At 38.1% G+C, this 19,304-nt stretch overlaps 1 protein-coding gene across 2 annotated transcripts; it reads left to right on the forward strand.

Annotated features, from left to right (window-relative positions):
* Positions 1-11,422: 11,422 nt before the first annotated feature.
* LOC104241541 (uncharacterized) lies at positions 11,423-17,535 on the forward strand. Of its 2 annotated transcripts, XM_070174637.1 has the most exons (5): positions 11,423-11,594; positions 12,101-12,209; positions 12,499-12,758; positions 16,432-16,677; positions 17,161-17,535. In XM_070174637.1, exons 3-5 carry the CDS (start codon positions 12,528-12,530, stop codon positions 17,413-17,415), a joined length of 732 nt encoding a protein of 243 aa, XP_070030738.1. In that variant the 5' UTR covers positions 11,423-11,594; positions 12,101-12,209; positions 12,499-12,527; the 3' UTR covers positions 17,416-17,535. The 2 variants fall into 2 exon arrangements, with proteins under 2 accessions (XP_070030738.1, XP_009794790.1); XM_009796488.2 differs by lacking the exon at positions 11,423-11,594 and having other exon boundaries at positions 12,087-12,209.
* Positions 17,536-19,304: the final 1,769 nt, after the last annotated feature.

Consider the following 19,304-nt stretch of genomic DNA (forward strand, 5'->3'; position numbering starts at 1 on the left):
GTTTGAATGGTTGCGTCAGGGAGAGATGACTGTGATGCAATATGAGATGAGATTCTCCGAGTTAGATCATCATGCTATTTGTTGGTTCCGACAGATAGAGAGAGGATTAGGAGGTTTGTGGATGGCCTCACTTATCAACTTCGTATTCTCATGACCAAGGAGAGGGTGTCTGGTGCTACTTTTGAGGAGGTTGTAGACATTGCTCGTGAGATTGAGTTAGTTCGTCGCTAGGAGCGAGATGAGAGGGAGGCCAAAAGGCCTCGAGGATCTGGTAGTTATGGTGGTGCTCCTTCGAGAGGTCAGTTTCAGCACGGTAGACGCCGTCCATTCAGGCATGCTCAGCCAGCTCGCCCAGGTTATCGTGGGGCATCATCGGGTCATGGTTCTTATGGTTCTCATCAGGGCCAGTCATCACTTAGTGCCCTTCCAGCTTAGAGTTCGTCCCGTGCTCCCCCAGTTCAGGGCTCTTCTATGCCAGGTGCATCTGCTGGTCATTCCGGTGGTAGGAGTTCCCTTCAGTCCCCGTCTCCAGCACCCGGAAGTTTCTATGAGCATGGAGAGATAGGTCATATATGGAGGCAGTGTCCTCATCGTCTTGCGGGTTCATCTCAGTAGAGGAGTCAGCCATCGGCTTCAGCTCCGGTTACTTCACCACCACCCACTCAGCTAGCTAGGGGTAGAGGTTAGTCAGCTAGGGGTCACCCTAGAGGGAGAGGTCGATTAGGTGGCAGTCAGGCCCCTTTCTATGCACTTCCAGCTAGACCCGATGCTATTACTTCCGATGTTGTTATTATAGGTATTGTATCAATCTACCACAGAGATGCCTCGTATTATTTGATCCTGGTTCCACTTATTCTTATGTGTCATCATACTTTGCTCGTTATTTGGATACGCCTTGTGAGTCTCTTGTTTCACCTGTTCATGTATCTACTCCGGTGGGCAATACTGTTATCGTAGACCGTGTCTACTGGTCGTGTGTGGTGACTATTGGGGATCTAGAGACTCGAGTGGATCTTTTGTTGTTATGTATGGTGGATTTTGATGTTATATTAGGCATAGGTTGGATATCTCCGTGTCGTGCTATTTTGAACTGCATGCTAAGACAGTGACATTGGCTATACCGGGTGTGCCACAGATTGAGTGGTGAGGTTCGACTGATTATGTTCCCAGTAGGGTAATTTCATTCTTGAAGGCCCAACGTATGAGAAGGGTTGTCTTTCGTATCTAGCCTTTGTGAGGGATGTCAGTGCAGAGACCCCCAATATTGATTTTGTTCTAGTTGTGAGGGATTTTCCCGATGTGTTTCTTGCAGACCTACCGGGCATGCCACCGGACAAGGATATTGATTTTGGTATTGACCTATTGCCGGGCACTCAGCCCATTTATATTCCGCTGTACCGTATGGCACCAGCGGAGTTAAATGAGTTAAAGGAGCAGCTTCAGGAACTCCTTAATAAGGGGTTCATTCGGCCTAGTATGTCGCCTTGAGGTGCGCTGGTTCTATTTGTGAAGAAGAAGGATGGCACAATGAGGATGTGCATTGATTATAGGCAGTTGAACAAAGTAACAGTTAAGAACAAGTATCCCTTGCCTCGCATTGATAATTTATTCGACCAGTTTTAGGGAGCGAAAGTGTTCTCCAAGATTGCTCTCCGTTTAAGTTATCACCATTTGAAGATCAGGGACTCGGATATTCTTAAGATGGCTTTCAAGACCCGATATAGTCATTATAAGTTCTTGGTAATGTCTTTTGGGTTGACCAATGCCCCAGAAGCGTTCATGCATTTGATGAACAGCGTGTTTCGGCCTTATCTCGACTCATTTGTCATAGTTTTCATTGATGATATTCTGGTGTATTCACGTAGTCAGGAGGAGCACGCGGAACATTTGAGGGTTGTGTTGTAGAGATTGAGGGAGGAGAAGCTTAATGCAAAATTCTCCTAGTGTGAGTTTTGGCTTAGTTTAGTGGCTTTCTTAGGGAACGTGGTGTCCAGTGAGGGTATTCAGGTTGATCCGAAGAAGATAGAGGCGGTTCAGAGTTAGCCCAGACTATCCTCAGCCACTGAGATTTGCAACTTTCTTAGTTTGGTGGGTTATTACCTCTGGTTTGTTTAGGGATTCTCATCTATCGCATCGCCCTCGACCAAGTTGACTTAGAAGGGTGCTTCATTTGTATGGTCGGATGAGTGTGAGGAGAGCTTTCAGAAGCTCAAGACAGCCTTGACCACAACTCCAGTATTAGTTTTGCCATCAGCTTCAGGTTCATATATCGTGTATTGTAATGCTTTGAGAGTTGGTATTGGGTGTGTGTTGATGCAGGGTGGTAGAGTTATTGCTTATGCTTCTCGTCAGTTGAAGCCCCATGAGAAGAACTACCCTGTTCATGATTTGGAGTTGGCTGCCATTGTTCATGCGTTGAAGATTTGGAGGCATTATTTGTATGGTGTATCTTGTGAGGTGTTTATTGATCATCGTAGCCTCCAACACTTGTTCAAATAGAAGGATCTCAATTTGAGGCAGCGGAGATGGTTGGATTTGCTAAAGGATTATGATATCACTATATTGTACCATCCGGGGAAGGCCAATGTGGTGGCCGATGCTTTGAGCCGAAAGGCAGTGAGTATGGGGAGTTTGGCATATGTTCCAGTTGGGGAGAGACCTCTTGCAGTTGATGTTCAGGCCTTGGCTAATCGGTTCGTGAGGTTGGATATCTCGGAGCCTAGTCAGGTATTGGCTTGTGTGATTTCTCGGTCTTCCTTATATGATCGCATCAGAGAGCGCCAGTATGATGATCCGCATTTGCTTGTCCTTAAGGATAGAGTTCAGCACGATGATGCCAGAGATTGCTTCAGCAAATGGATATTCCAGAGTGGAAGTGGGAGCGGATACCATGGAATTTGTAGTTGGGCTCTCACAGACTTTGAAGAAGTTCGATGCTATTTGGGTGATTGTGGATCGGTTGACCAAGTCCGTGCACTTCATTCCTGTGTGTACTACTTATTTTTCAGAGTGGTTGGCAGAGATCTATATCCGGGAGATTGTTCATTTGCATGGTATCCCAGTTTCCATCATTTTAGATAGGGGCACTCAGTTTACTTTGCAGTTTTGGAGGTCTGTGCAGCGAGAGTTGGGTACTCAGGTTCAGTTGAGTATAGCTTTTCACCCTCAGATGGACGGGCAGCCCAAGCGCACTATTCAGATATTGGAGGACATGTTGCATGCTTGTGTCATTGATTTCGGAGGGTCATGTGATCAGTTTCTATTGCTTGCAGAGTTTGCTTATAACAACAGCTACCAGTCAAGTATTCAGATGGCTCCATATGAGGCTTTGTATGGTGTAGATCTCTAGTTGGTTGGTTTGAGCCAGGTGAGGCTAGGCTATTGGGGACATACTTGGTACAGGATGCTTTAGAAAAGGTGAAGGTGATTCAGGAGAGGCTTCGCACAGCGCAATCGAGACAAAAAAGTTATGCTGACATGAAGGTTCGAGATATGTCCTACATGGTTGGTGAGAAGGTTCTGTTGAAGGTTTCGCCCATGAAGGGTGTTATGAGATTTGGGAAGAAGGGTAAATTGAGTCCTCGGTTCATTAGGATTTTTGAGGTGCTTCGGAGGATTGGGGAGGTGGCTTATGAGCTTGCTTTGCCACCCAACTTGTCGAGTGTGCATCCAATATTTCATGTTTCTATGCTCCGGAAGTATATTAGGGATCCGTATCATATTCTGGATTTCAGCACGGTTCAGTTAGATGATGATTTGTCTTATAATGTAGAGCCAGTAACTATTTTGGGGCGTCAGGTTCGAAAGTTGAGATCAAAGGATATAGCTTCAATGAAAGTGCAATGGAGAGGTTGGCCCGTGGAGAAGGCTGATATCCTCACATGTTTGAGGTTTCGGGGTATGTTTCTTAACTCATTCAAGGATGAATGTTTGTTTAAGAGGGGGAGGATGTGACGACCCGCCAGTCGTCTCATGAGTTACCGCTTCGTTTCCCCCATTTCTGCTTCTTATTACTTTGTTTATCGGTTCTATGTATGATCGGGTTGGTTCGCTCGGGTTCCGAAAGGTCTTGGTAAGGTTTGAGACACTTAGTCTCTTTTGAGGAAGCTTAAGTTGGAAAAGTCAATCGGATGTTGACTTATGTGTTAGAGGGCTCGGATGTGAGTTCTGGTGGTTCGGATAGCTTCGGGAGGTGATTTGAGACTTAGAAGCGTGATCGGAATGTGATTTGGAGGTCCAGAGTAGATTTAGGCTTGAATTGGCGAAATTGGAATTTCGGCGTTTTCCGGTTGATAGGTGAGATTTTGATATAGGGGCCAGAATGGAATTTTAGAAGTTGCAGTAGGTCCGTTGTGTCATTTGGGATGTGTGTGCAAAATTTCAAGTCATTCGGACATGGTTTGGTAGATTTTTTGATCAAAAGCGTAATTCGGAAGATTTTGAAACCTTAGGCTTGAATTCGATGTAATTTGGTTGATTCGATGTTGTTTGAGGTGTTTCGAAGAATGGTATAAGTTTGGATGGTGATATGTGCTTGTTTGTGCTTTTGGTTGAGGTCCCGGGGGCCTCGGGGTGATTTCGGATGGTTGGCGGAAAGTTTGGAAGTTGGTTTTGGCAGCTGAAGATGTTCCATTGTTGTCATAACCGCACCTGCGGCTAGGGGACCGCAGGTGCGGTTTCGAAGAAGCGAGTTTGGATTCGCAGAAGCGAAAAGAGCCTAGGAAGGTAGGAACCGCAGAAGCGGTTGAGGAACCACACTTGTGATGGCGCAAGTGCAGGTAACGCATCGCAGATGCGGGTTTTGGACACTTAAGTGAGGACCGTAGATGTGGCGTCTTGGACCACAGAAGTGGACCGCAGAAGCGGTATCTGGACCGCAGGCGCGAAATGCCTGGGCCAAAAGGTATAAATACGAATTTTTGGGTTATTCCACCATTTCTAAGTCGGTTTTGGAGCTTTTTGGGAGATTTTGAAGAGGGAATTCAAGGGAGCTTTGTTGAGGTAAGGTTGTTGAACCTAAAACTCGTTTCTATGGTATTATTTCATGGATTAGAGCTGTAATTATGGAAATCAAGGGTTGAAAATTGGGAAACTATGAACTCGTGGGGAGATAAGGAATCTATTGATGTAAATTTTATCGAATTCCGAGACGTGGGCCCGGGGGGTCGAGTTTTGGTTAATTTCGGGCTTTATGTTGTAAATTGATTGTTTTTGCATGGGCTTCGTTCCCTTAGCATATTTTGATGTCGTGATTCTAATTTTGGATAGATTCGACGCGAGTTGAGGCTGATTCGAGGGGCAAAGGCGTCGCGGGCTAGGGTTTGGACCGGATTGAGGTGAGTAATGATTTTAAATGTTGTCCTGGGGGTATGAAACCCTGGATTCCACATCGTTGTGCTATATTGAGGTGACACACATGCTAGATGATGAGCGTGGAGTCGTGCACCGTTGGGGATTGTGACTCAGTCCATCCCGAATGACTGTTTTATTGCGTATTTGATTGAAAAATGTTTGCTATCATCATGTTTTGGGTTGAATGCCATATTTGGGCCTCATGCCAACTATTTGGACCCTTAGGGGATTTTTACTGATATTTTCTCATTGTTTTGACTTTATACTTGTACTCAGTCATGCTATATTCTACTGTTTTCATAACTCAACCATGTTTACTCTGTTTTAACACATTAAATGATATTTTAAATGATAATTTGGGCTGAGCATCATGTTTTACTGTTGCCCGAGTGGCTTATGAGATTCTGACTGAGTAAGGTCGAGGGCTATGTTGTGAGGATACACTGGTTTATGATTATGAGGCCGAGGGCCTGAGATTGTACGCCACGAGATGCCTTGTTGATATGAGGCCGAGAACCTATTGATTATGCCATGAGATGTCTTGATATTGCGCTTGGGCCGTAAGAGGCCCCTCTCGGAGTCTGTACACCCCCAGTGAGCGCATACCCATTGTGATATGAGATATAGCCCGAGGGGCTGGTGTTGTTCCATGATATTGCCCGAGGGGCGGATTCTGTTGACATTGTGCCCGAGGGGCGAATTTTATGTGTTTATCTATTCTAGCTGTTTTCCCTTCAATTGTTTAATTGTCAAAAAAGGTGTTTTAAAGAAGTTTATTCTGAACTAAGGTGTCTTTATATGTTTTCACTATTTCATTGCTTTTACTGGTTTTATACTGCTTCTTTATAGCATGTTGATGTGCTTTTACGTGATTTCTTATTGCTCAGTCTTCATTTATTGTTATTACTCACTGAGTTGGAGTGCTCACTTTACTCCCTGCACCATGTGTGCAGATTCAGGCGCTTTAGGTCCCGCTAGCGAGTGTTGATTCTTCCAGCTCAGGCGGATTCGAAGATTCACTAGGTAGCTGCTCGACGTTCGCAGTCCAGTGCTTCTTCCTCTATCTTATTTTCTCTTGTTTTAGTTCTGTAATAGACTATGTAGACCCTTCCTATTTTTAATCAGTTAGTAGATGCTCATGATTGGTGACACCCCGATATCGGGCTATGTCTATTCCGCAATTGTACTGTTTCACCTTATTTTGGGATTATGGTTATGTTAAAGACTTAATTTGTATTATTTTAATTGCTTAAAATGAATTGGGAGTGTGTCGGGTGTCCTTGTCTTCACGAGAGGCGCCATCACGACCGAGTATGGGTTTAGGGTTGTGACAAGGGTTTTGATGGAACCTCCTGGAAGATGAATTTCTTGTTATGTTAATATAGATTTGCCATAGTATTTTCTCTGTTCGTTCAACTATATTATGATTGTTGTTGATTGAAGGGCCCTCAATCGGCTGTGCCTATTTAGTATGTAGTACTCAGGAGAGAGTGCATATTAGGTAGTGGTTGAACAACACCACTCCTAACGTATATGAGGGATCAATACGAATGGTTTAAAGGTGGGATTAGGGATAACGAAACCTTGGGTACGATCCAAGTGAGCTGTAACTAAGGCCAGCTAGCGTAATTTGGGACAATATGTCTAGTATATTGTTGTAATTACTCGGGAGAGAGTTACGACAGTCAGAGTGCTCATGATCGATAGAGAAGACTTGGGCAAATTTATAGCAACCATAGCGGAAAGGAATTCGAAATGAGGGGAAATCAGAACCTTAGACCATTCCTATTCTTGCTTACAACCTGTTTATAGCTAGTTCTTAATTTCTGCATTTTTATTACGAAATATTTAGTTAATAAACACCCAATTTGTTAATCAAATATCTTTGAAGATTGAATACGTGAATTTCTGTGAGTCCAATGGTTGTGATTGATAGGTTAATTCCCTGTGGGATTCGATTCCGAACTTGTTAACCGGAATATATTTGCAGCGACCGCTTTGTCCTTTTAATAAGGCATAGTTGGGCGTGATCAGTGGTCTATGCAATCAATAAAGAATTTCCATGGCAACTACATTTGATAACTAAATGAATCGGTCAAATGTATCCACGACTCGAACTGGTAATTTGAAGGGGAGCTTTGGCGTAACTGATAAAGTTGTTGTCATGTAACTAGGAGGAGGTCACGGGTTTGAGCGGTAGAAACGACCTCTTGCAGAAATACAGGGTAAGACTGCATACACTAGATCCATGTGGTCCGGCCCTTCCCCAGACCCCGCGTATATAGGGACTTAGTGCGACCTGTCCTACTAATTTATGATTTGAAATACCTAAGAATCTTGATCTTTTTGGTTGTTTAACACTTAAGCAATTGCTGGAAGGAAAAAAGTGAGGGAACGTAGTGCCATAAGTTGAAGCTCATCATTAAAATGTATAATAATCATTTCATCCTTTTATAAGCTATAAAATGATTTGCGAAAACCTAATTACAAGGGAAATTTAAAATGAAGGAAGCATTAATATGCATTTTAGAATTCTAGGATGTATAATTTTGAATTATTTTTCTATTTCTGGGAGACTGATAACTCTATATTAAAGAAAACAACATTATATTTATGATTCGTAGTGTTTAGGAGTTTGAAATCAACATAGATTTTATCTTTATAATTTCAGGTTGTTTAAATTTTTTGCTAGATCACGTCTAAAAAATTTCCGTCAATTATGTGCCTAGCACAATTCAAATACTTATGTTAAATCCATTAACGTCTTCAATATTTTTCAATAGGTATCTAGATTGGAGCCACCTGTCCATAAAAAAATTTAAAGGCTGAGATTAATTACAACATTCCTCTTCCTCCTATGTTGCAATTAAAAATAATGAAAAAATTATATTGGATGGTCGCTACCAAAAATAATAGCCGGCATATATATATATATATATATATATATATATATATATATATATATATATATATATATTTTATACATAATCAATATATATTTTTGTCACACATCATATTGAGGCAGGATAGATGAAATTGAGACTTTCTTCTGGTGTCTTGTGTGATAAAAAAGTCCCAACAAAACTCAAAAGTAAGTCCTACAAGGCGGTAGTCAGGCCCTCTATATTGTATGGGGCTGAATGTTAGCCAGTCAAGAGCTCCCATGTCCAGAGGATGAAAGTACCAGAGATGAGGATGTTGAGATGAATGTGCGGGCACACAAGATTAGATAGGATTAGGAATGAAGTTATTCGAAACAACGTGGGTGTGACCCCAATTGAGGACATGACGCGGGAAGCGAGGCTTAGATGGTTTGGACATGTGAGGAGGCGAAGCACAGACGCTCTGGTCAGGAGGTATGAAAGGTTGACATTGGAAGGCCTAAGGAGAGTAGAGGAAGGCCGAAGAAGAATTAGGGTGAGGTGATTAGACAAGACATGGCGCAACTTCAGCTGACCGAGGACATGACCCTTGATAGGAAGGTGTAGAGGTCAAAGATTAGGGTAGTTAGTTTAGTGTTCTCCCTATCATACCGGTAGTATTATCACATACTTTATTATTCTGTTGGCATTAGATTTCTATGACTACCTGTCATTTCTTTCATTACGATCTCCTGATTATTTAGTTGTTATTTATGTTGCTTTTACATGGCTTTTCACTGTTGTGATTCTTGTTTTCCTCTTCTTTAATGTGGTGCTTATACTTTTCTGAGCTGAGAGTCTATTAGAAACAACCTCTCCATCTCCATAAGATAGGGGTAAGGCTGCATACATACTTCCTTCCCCAAATTCCATTATGTAGAATTATGTTGGGTCTGTTGTTGTTGTTGTTATTTTTGTATATTTGACTAGCGAATGTTAGTATTATTTTTAGCCGATCATGCAAATGTGTTGTCCAAAAATAATAGTTGTTAGTTAGCATTGCGAATTGGTTCCAACAGGACTATTTATATCTAATGGAAAGAAGAAAAATTAATGGCCCAAGAGTGGCGAGTCCATTGATGAAAAGGTCCGTCTAACAGTAATTTGGTAAAAAAGTAACGGTAATATAGGAATATTAGACAGTTGATCTCAATCTTTTTTTGCCGTCCACTCGTCAATCGTCACGCACAATTTTTCTCTCCTTTATTCTTCGAGGTACACTCAAACAATAGCCCTAAGGCCATCCGCAACCCTTGCACCATTTTTTTTATTTTAAAAAATGGTATAAACATCAAAATAGTGCAAAGTAACTCCAGCCCATTACATCATTTTTTACACCAAAAAATAATATTTTTTTTATATTCTTCTTTCTCTTCTATATTATATTATTTTCTTTATAAAACAAATCCTCTCTTTTTTCTTTTTTACATATTTATCCCATATAATTCATATTTCTTTCTTATATAACCATTTAATATAAAATTATTTTATACCTTTAATTTTTAAATAATATACATTACAAGCAAATATTATACATTATACATATTAATGTATAATTCAAATAAAAATACAATCACTGATGAGATATAATTAAATAAATATTACATTATGGTAAAATTTAGTTTAATTTTTACATAAATATTCAACTTACAAGATTAGTATGTTGCTCCCATAAATGCTATATTAAAGCATTACGAGTGCAAAATGAGCATCTTTATCCTTAATTTTTTTGTGTCGAGCTAAAAATTGTTCAAATTGATAATTTTCATCTGCTACCATTTCTACTGTTGGAGTTGGACCTTCCCAAGCATCTTGAATTGGTGCATTAAGATCACGTTCATCCTCGATTATCATATTGTGCAGTATAATACATGTAATTAATATATCATAGAGCACTTCTTTCCTCCAAAAACGTGACAGCCCTGCAATAATTGCAAAACGAGATTGCAAAACTCCGAATGCACGTTCAATATCTTTTCGACACGATTCTTGTTTCATCGCGAAATATTTCTTCTTTTGAGAATGTGGCACACGAATAGTTTGCACAATAGTGTAGACCATTTTGGATATATACCGTCGAATAAATAATAACCCACATCATATTCTTTTCCTTGAATAACATAATGGGCGGGAAGAGCAATACCTTTAGCAATATTAGAAAATAAATGTGATGAGTCTAAAACATTAATGTCACTAAATATTTATTTTTATGATAATCAATGAACATTGTGTTATTTATTAGCAACATATTATATTTTAGTTTTGCACTTTTTATTTTTTTGATGGATATATATTTTTATACAATCCTTTCTTATAATAAAATTAACTTAAAATATACGAAAATTAATTTATAAAAATTATACACCAAAATTAAAATATACATTAATATTATAAAGATATTATATAAAATTATAATATGTTAAATTAAAAGTGTTATATAATAAATGATAATATTAAAATAATGGTGAATAATAATAGTGTTGATAAATAGCGTTACACCAAATTGGATGTAACACTATTCGCACACCAAGATGGTGTAAGAGATGGTGTTGAGTTGGAGCAAAAAACACCAAATCTTATAGCCCGTATGACCAAGCTGCAAAAATCAGCTTATTTTGAGAAGTACTTTTCTTCAAAAGTGCTTTTCTCAAAAATACTTTTGGTGAGAAGCAATTTGTGTTTGACTAATTAGTTTGAAAAACACTTCTGAGCAGCAATTAGTGTTTGGCCAAGCTTTAAAAAACTGCTTATAAGTGTATTTTCTCAAAAGTGCTTCTAAAAAAATGCTTTTGGAGAGAAACTACTTATTTCTGCTTCTTCTCAAAAGCACTTTTTTCCTTTCAAAAGCTTGGCCAAACACCTTACTTTTTGGCCAAAAGTGCTTTTGGCAAAAAAAAAATAAATAAATAAAATTTTTGGCCAAAAAGAAGCTTGGCCAAACATGCTATTATACTAAAATGGTATTTGGTGTTAAAATTGATGTTGGGTCGAAGATGGTCTAAAAAGAAAAATCACTTATTTTCATAACATTTTCCAATCTGTAAACACCTAATCTCTAATTTAGATCCTCACTGTTTCAACAGGAAACTGAATTGACGTCAAGTTTCCCGCAGCCCCTTTTTTTGTTTCAAATTTTCCTTTTAGTAATTGTTTTGATTTTGTTTCTCTTTAAAAGTTTCTTCATTTGTTGTTTCCCCCCCCCCCCCCCCTCTGAATTTTCGATGTTTCTAATCTGATGATGCTCGGTTTTATGTGTTTATTGTGTAACTAGATTTTGATACTCATAAAATTGATTCAAGCCTTTGAGCCCTAATTTACAAGGTTAGTCTTTCTTTTAATTTACAAGGTTACTGTGATCTTTTTTTCTCAAAGCCAAATTTGACATCCGTTTTATCCTTTTTTTTAATTGTACTTTTTTCTAAAAGAATAATTTATTGTATATAATTTACTAAACACTTAAGATAAATAGACATATAAATTTAATTAATCGACTATTTTGAATATCCAAGAGTATGAAATGATCTTCTAAGCATTTACAATTAGAAAAAAATGAGCTTATGTAAATTTTTATGTTTTATTTAGAGATCTCTTTTATTATTTATTACTCTTGTAGGAAATCATCATTCATCATAAACTAAATAATACTACACTACAAAATCAAACTCGCATAAAAAAGTTTCAAATTAGTCCAAAAAATGCAAGGAAAAAGAGTCCATATGCTTCTATTTAGTAGTATAATTTAGCATCTTTTGACTTAAAAACATTTTTTATTTAACCAAAACCAAATTGATAAGTCAAAAATCCACCCAAACACCCTCTTTTTGTAGGTAGGATGCACTGATAGTAACTCCACGTTATCTTATTAATCTCTGTTACCGAAGTTAACTCCGGTGGTTCTATCTCTGTTCACTTCGCCCGCCGGCGTCCAATTCTCCGGTAAACTCTACATTCTCCTCCTTAAGATTCAGTCTTTTACTTCTTGCTCTGAGATTCTGATTACAAAAGTTCGAATTCAAAACTACAATTTGCGGAAGTATGTAACATCTTCAATAATTTAAGGTTTGACAAGCTCAGGACTCAAAGTAGTGTTTAGGGTTTTGACATATAGGATTGAATTAGGTAAATTTTTTTTTGGCATGAAGCATTGCTTCTATTAAATCATTAAATGTAGGGAAGAAAATGCAGATTTATTTGCTGAAGCTACTGTTTTGAATGATGTGATTAGGTCTTGTAAGTGACTGGTTATTTGATGAGATGAGCTGCGTTCGCATAAACAGTTGTCATCCTGCCTGCGATTTCAATGCTTCCTTTCCATCACTCACTGCTCCAAAAAGGACTTCAAAACTGACGACACTATCTTCAACTTATCTGGGCACAAGACTCCCGAAAATCTCCCTTAATGCGAAAGTAGGTGTATACAGACCGCAGCTTTGCAGAACTGTATGCTTATTTGGTGGCAAGGGGAAGGCAAGCAATGACAATGAGGTAATACTCTTCTGGAAGATCATTCATTTGTATGTGTGTCGATTAATTTTTATATATTTACTCGGAGGGAATAACTAGCGGTGAACAAAGAAACCATGAAACCACCCAAATTCTCCAAAATAAACCAAAGCAAGTCACAACAGATTGATGGTTTCTTTTACTGGTTGAGTTTGTTATTTTCAAACTTATGAAATGCTTAGGTTTGTTTTATTTGTAAACAAAAATAACTATGCCTCAATCTCAAGCGAGTTAGGGTCAACCATATGAATTTTCATATCCATCTCTCTCCATTTCGACTAATTTTATTCCAATATCCCATAATTTGGATTCATAGAATATGAAGTTCTTTTCATTTTTTTAATAAGAAAATCTCGTTCAAGATTAAATGACCCCTAGCAAACACTAGATCTAATATAAGCTTACAGACATGACTAAGCAAATACCAGTAAGGAGTTGGTATCGCTTATATGGATTTGTTTTTCTTCTATTGATTGTGTAGATTCATCATTAATTGACTAGTTTCACTCAAATTATCACCCTACCCGAACCCTCATTTTTCATTTGGGCTTGGGTCAGGCCATGCGAGCAAGCTCACTAAGACAAGTTTAGGTTTATTTTATTAGTAAAAAAACACAAAAAGAGAGTTCCAGTTATTTGAGCACATAGGTAAAAGGGAAATTAAAGTAAGTTGCTCCCATGGTGAGGGCGGTGGTTGCCACATGCTAACAGCGAGACATAGTGGGATCATTTCCTTCGTCGGTTCTCCACAAGCATCAAACGACAAGCTTCAAACTGCTGATAAGGACAAGGGAAATATGACTAATTAATTAAAATATTCTAGTTTATGTAAAATTATCGAAACCACCCACAAACTAATCCATCCAGAAGGAAGGTTTCCCACTAGATACAATGGTTTCAATTTTATTCTGAAGGAACGGTTATATATGGTTTGGTTTTTGTTTTACTTTGAGATTCTCCAAAGCCGCGTACTTACGTAGTTACTTATCACAAGAAAGGGAAGGAGATGCCCCAAAACAGCATACACCTCTAGGATACCACTCCAAGATGAAATACAGTGGCGGATCTAGCCTTCTGACAACGCGTTCAACTAACTCATAACTTTCATTGCAGAGCATAAATTTATGTGTTAAAATTTACTAAAATTGCGACAAATAGTAGATATGAATCCATAAATTGAAAAATTCTATGGGTTCAACGATAAGAATATAAAAATTTAAACCCATAGAATTTAAATCTTATATCCGCCTTTGATGAAAGAGATGGGGTGTAGGTTCTGCCCATATATTTGCTTTCCTTTATTTCCTTTGCACTTTCTAGGATCATTTGGGTGTAAAGCTATCAATTTAACTAAGATAAGTGCAAGGCGTTCTTGCATATTCTTACGTATACTTATGTAGTGTGGACCCCAGACGTGCTCTCTCCGATCATGCCATCATGGCCCTTGGCTGTGAAATGAGGAGGGAACTCTAAAACTTGTGGGTCTAAGATAGGAGTAATTGCAAGGCCACTATTGCATGCATCTTAGTATAGGCCTCAGTTGGACTCTTAGTTATCGTGAGTCTTGACTGAGAAATAATGAGGTTCGTCTAAGAACGCTGAGGGTTTTCTACATATATTGATAGCCTGCATTCAGGAAGGCACACAACCTTTATATTCCATGCACATGACCACTGACCAGTTTTACTATGGAACGTTTTCCATTGTCAGGCTTCTTGGTTGCTTCCTAGTAGAGCTATCAAAATGGCCTGACCCTCACGGGCTATGAATTTTGACGGGCTAAGACGGGCCAGTCTTTCATTTGAAAGGGCCTTAAAAATGCCAGTCCAGCCCTAAGTGGGCTGCGGGCCAGATTGGACCTTCAGTTTATTTATTTTTTAAAAGTTATAAAACATGTCCAATATAATCATTACCGCTTGCTGCTGCATGCACCTTTTCAGGTCTTTTTTGATAGTTGAGATAGCGAGAGAGTATAGATTTCTCAGAGGATGATTGTCATAAATTTATGGTTACCTTTTTGTTATGGCTATCAAGAAAGGCTCACATTTCTACCGTTTCATTGATTAAATAAAGTAGATGAAATATGCAAAAATGTTAAACTGACTCTGCAACATCGCAATGACACTTTTATCGTGCGTATAGACTAAGATCAGAATTCCCTAACCACTATCCTTTGGAAACTAGAGATTCCAGGCCTGTGAGACCAGAAAGAATAGAATAGTTTTTGACACAGGATATTCTAAGGATGAGATGATTAGGCACATTAAATTACCTACAAGTTTCTGTGTAATCAAAATCTAGGAATACAAGTGCAGGAAGAAACACAATTAAAGAAAAACGAACGAAAGCAAAAGATAACATTGGTTGTAGGCTACTGATTGCATTTAGCCTTGGTTCTAAGTACATTTTACTATTTTCCTTTTACCTTTTTCTGAAATATATTAATTATTTCTACTAGGCCTAACAGGCTGGCCTCGGCCCAGCCTCAAGGGCCGGCGGGCTGATTATGGTTGTGCTTAGAAGCCTCAGTTCTAAATGGGCTACTATAACCTTAGCCCACCCCTACCCAAGTAACGGGTGGGGTTGGGCCGGCCTCACGGGCCAAGCATGACGGCTCTACTTCCTTGTGTGTATCAAGAAACATCAACTGGCCAGTTGTGACTCCCAGATCTGCTAAACATAATCCTCTAGTATATGGTTATTCTCATTTTCTTCTTATTTCTACGTAATTACTCATCTTTATTGCTTTTGTTTTCCATAGCATGGAATCTAAAAACGATGAAGACAGTTAAAAATAATCTAGGAGAAAGGTGAAAGAAGACAATGCCTCTTTCAACCCTTTTAATTGCCTAACCCTTTTTCTACCTATTCCTCGGTAATGTCATAGTGTAGTATCTTGCAATGCGGCTTACTACAACAGCAACGAAAGCAATGCCTGAAACCCAAACTAGTCGGATCGGCTATATGACCTAATGGAGCTGCTTTATTAAGTCGCCAATTACTTGGTATCAGCTTGACAGTTGTCTTGTCTCTCACAAAATAAGGTAGGTTAAGGAGTGGGCAACCCTTTGCTGATGATACGACCTTTCATGTACAGAATGCTAGTTGGCACCCAACATTGTTTAGGTTATCTATCCAATATGTTGCACATGTCATGTGCCCATAACTTATAAGTTATGGTGTATTATTTTTAGTTGCTTTAAGAAAATCTTAACATTTCTTATAAAGTTGTCTTTTAAGGTTTAGTCTATTTTTTCCTCTTATTTTGTTTTATTTGGGTGTTTGAATTTGCACAGGGAGCGTATATAATCTGCTTCCCATTTGATCATCTCACATTTTTTCTTCTCCTTATTTTTCAAAAGAAATCTGTTTCTTGTTACAATGTGTTGTGTGAATTGTTTCAGCTCGTCATTTATCCTTGCGGAGTAGATATATTGTGCTGCAATTTTAAAGCTAACAACAGATGACTCTTATCTCCTTGAACGCACACAGCATATGCATCTTTAGCTGGTTTTCTTTCCCATAAAACTGCATAAAACATGAGTATAAAGTAGCTCTTAACATTCTGTTGAAAATCATGAGTCGAGCAAAATAAGCTTATGGATGTTTAACATATGAGAAGATAACACCTCAGTTGGCACTACTCTCTGACCAGGCTTCTCCTTGGAAAGCTCTTGAAAAAGCCATGGGAAATTTGAAGAAGGAACCGTCAGTTGAGGATTTATTGAAGCAACAGATTAAAAAACAAGAATATTATGAAGGAGGAGATGGGGGTGGCGATCGCCCAGGTGGTGGCGGTGGTGGAGGCAGTGACGGTTCTGGTGAGCCAGATGAAGGTATTTCTGGGATCTTGGATGAGCTAGTACAGGCTGTCTTGGCAACTATGGGCTTCATATTTTTGGTAATTGTCCTGTCTCTCTATCTCTCATCGATATTTTGTGCACAGATATATGTGTACTAAAGGAGCTCACTGTTTATTTTCCTCTGGTGGTGTTACCCTAAAAGGCAATCCTTGCAGGTCAACTTAGCTAGTGATTTGTTATGTTGTTGGCTTATCCAAAACTTATTCTAACTTAACTAAATACCTTTTTGTCTAAACCATTTCTGGTAAGTCATGGACCAGCTAGAGTTGTAGCGTGACCGACTGAATAAAGAGGAACAGCCTATGATAATCATGTGTTTTTTTTATGTTTAGCCTTTGATAGATCTTCGGCCAGATCTCTCATCTGATGGGAGTGGAATGCTTCAAATAAAGAAAATGTCTTGAAAGGGTTTTAAACCAACCACAAGTGTCTGCTTGTAGTAGTAATAGCACACGAAGCAAGTTGTTAACTGTTACATGTAGTTTGCTTACTCTTGACTTTAAAGTTGTACTTCATTTCAGTACATCTACATAATTGAAGGCGAGGAGATCAATGTGTTCACAAAGGACATTCTCAAGTTTATCTTTCTAAGGCAAAAGAGTATTCGTCTAGGGCGCACAATTGCACGGTGGGAAAGCTACTTCAGCAGCCTGACTGAGAAGAAAGAAGATCCATATTGGTTGGAAAGTGAAATTATTAATACAACTACTTGGTATGATAGCCCTGCAAAGTATAGGACCATTCTCAGGAGGTTAGAATCGAGTTCTTATTATTGAAAGCAAAACCGTTCAACCATTCTCAAGTTTTGCAATAGTTTAAACAATCTGCTGTAATCACAAATGTCATTTTAATCTTCGGAGTTTTGCTTCATCAGTAAATTTCAAGTGTTTTTATTTCGGGTTCGTGTATGATTCAGAGATCATTTATCTCTTATTTTGTTGCAAATAGGATTGGGGAGACCCGTGTTTATGTTCCTCTGAATAATTTGTTCGTCTTATTCTTCTGGTAAAAGTTGCGTGCTTTTCTAGTTACAAAATACTAGGAATTAAAAGAAAAAAGAATTGGTTTGTATAAAGTGCTGGCTTAACATATAGGAAGATTTAGCTCCAACATTATCTCATCTTTCAGCTATAATGTTCTTTGACTTGATTAAATCTCAATTTTATGATCATAATTTGGTGGCGGTTATAGGCGGGGTAAATAAATTTTAGCTCATAATTGATTTTCATTTAACAAGATCAAGTTATGCCTCCTATATTACAAGAAACTTCTAGCGCAATAATTATTTGCATTTATTTCTTTACTAATTTCTGGAGCACGTGTATTTCATGTCAATTAATATAAATTTCTTAAACAATATAAATAATATTAAATATGTTTGTCATGAGTAACATGAATTTTAAAGGAGAAAATGCAAGCTCAAACTGATGAATAGTAAGCATATTCGACCGACTTAGTTGTTGAACGCGAAATGATCGTATTTTGCTTCGTACTTTCTTATAAACAATATTCTTGATGTATATATGTTCCATAAAAGGTCAAATTGTAATTTCTCATTAACTAATTATGTTGAGTTCTTTTGAACTATTGAGAACTTTCCCCTTTTTACTTATAAAGAAAAGAATTTTTTTTTTCCATTTCAACCAAAAACAATCTTGCCCAAAAATAAATAATGACACTAAAAAGTAACAACCACCAAGGGTTCAAGCGAAACTTTTCATTGCTGAAGGTGGTAAATCAACTTGACATTATGATGAAAAATAAAGCAGCAGAAAATTAATAAAGCCTCGTTATCGTATGCCTTAACTCTTGGGTTGTTGATTTTGACTTTTGAACATGATGCTTTCAAACTTCTCTAATATGTTATATTTCCGTATAGGTCCGCCTTCTTTTTTGCCTCATTCAAGAGCTTTTCATATCCAGCCTCAGTGTTTCTAGTCATCTCCTTTTGTACTCTACTTAATCTCTACCTTCGTATTTTTGCGCATATATATATATATATATATATATATATATGAGCACGATCACAAAAATCCATTAATGGCCGTGATGACGCCTAACACCGCTGTTAGACAAGCCAATAATAATTAATTAACTTAATTACTCATTTTTGTATTTTGAAATCGTAATTTCCTTCCATTAAATAATAAAAGATATAACTTACAAAGTAAATGATAATATTTTCGCAACTAAAATACTGAACAACCCATAATCACTCCCAAAATCTGATGTCACAAGTGCACGAGCATCAACTAGGGAGTAAAATAAAATACAGCATATGTCCAGAATATAAATTAGACAGGAAATATAAATAACTCTGAAGGGGACTCTGCTGGCTGCAGATCGTAATATGGAATGCAGCTCACCTAAGTCCCCCCATTAATCACTTCTATGCACCCACAAGGCCATTAGACATATATGTGCCTGCACAAAAATGTGCAACAAGTGTGGTATGAGTACGTAAATCAACGCGTATCCAGTCTAACATCGAAGAAGTAGTGACAAGGGGTCGACTCCGACACTTACTATGAGCCAACAATAAAATACTGATATTATAATTAAGCATGGATTGTATAAAACAATTGAAAACTCAATAATAAGAAGTAAGTAAATAATTCTTTTATTAATAGGAAATTTCCAAATTTATTTTCGTCATTTAACAATT

The sequence above is a fragment of the Nicotiana sylvestris genome, chromosome 5 (genome assembly GCF_000393655.2).
Source record: "Nicotiana sylvestris chromosome 5, ASM39365v2, whole genome shotgun sequence".
Taxonomy (NCBI): domain Eukaryota; kingdom Viridiplantae; phylum Streptophyta; class Magnoliopsida; order Solanales; family Solanaceae; genus Nicotiana; species Nicotiana sylvestris.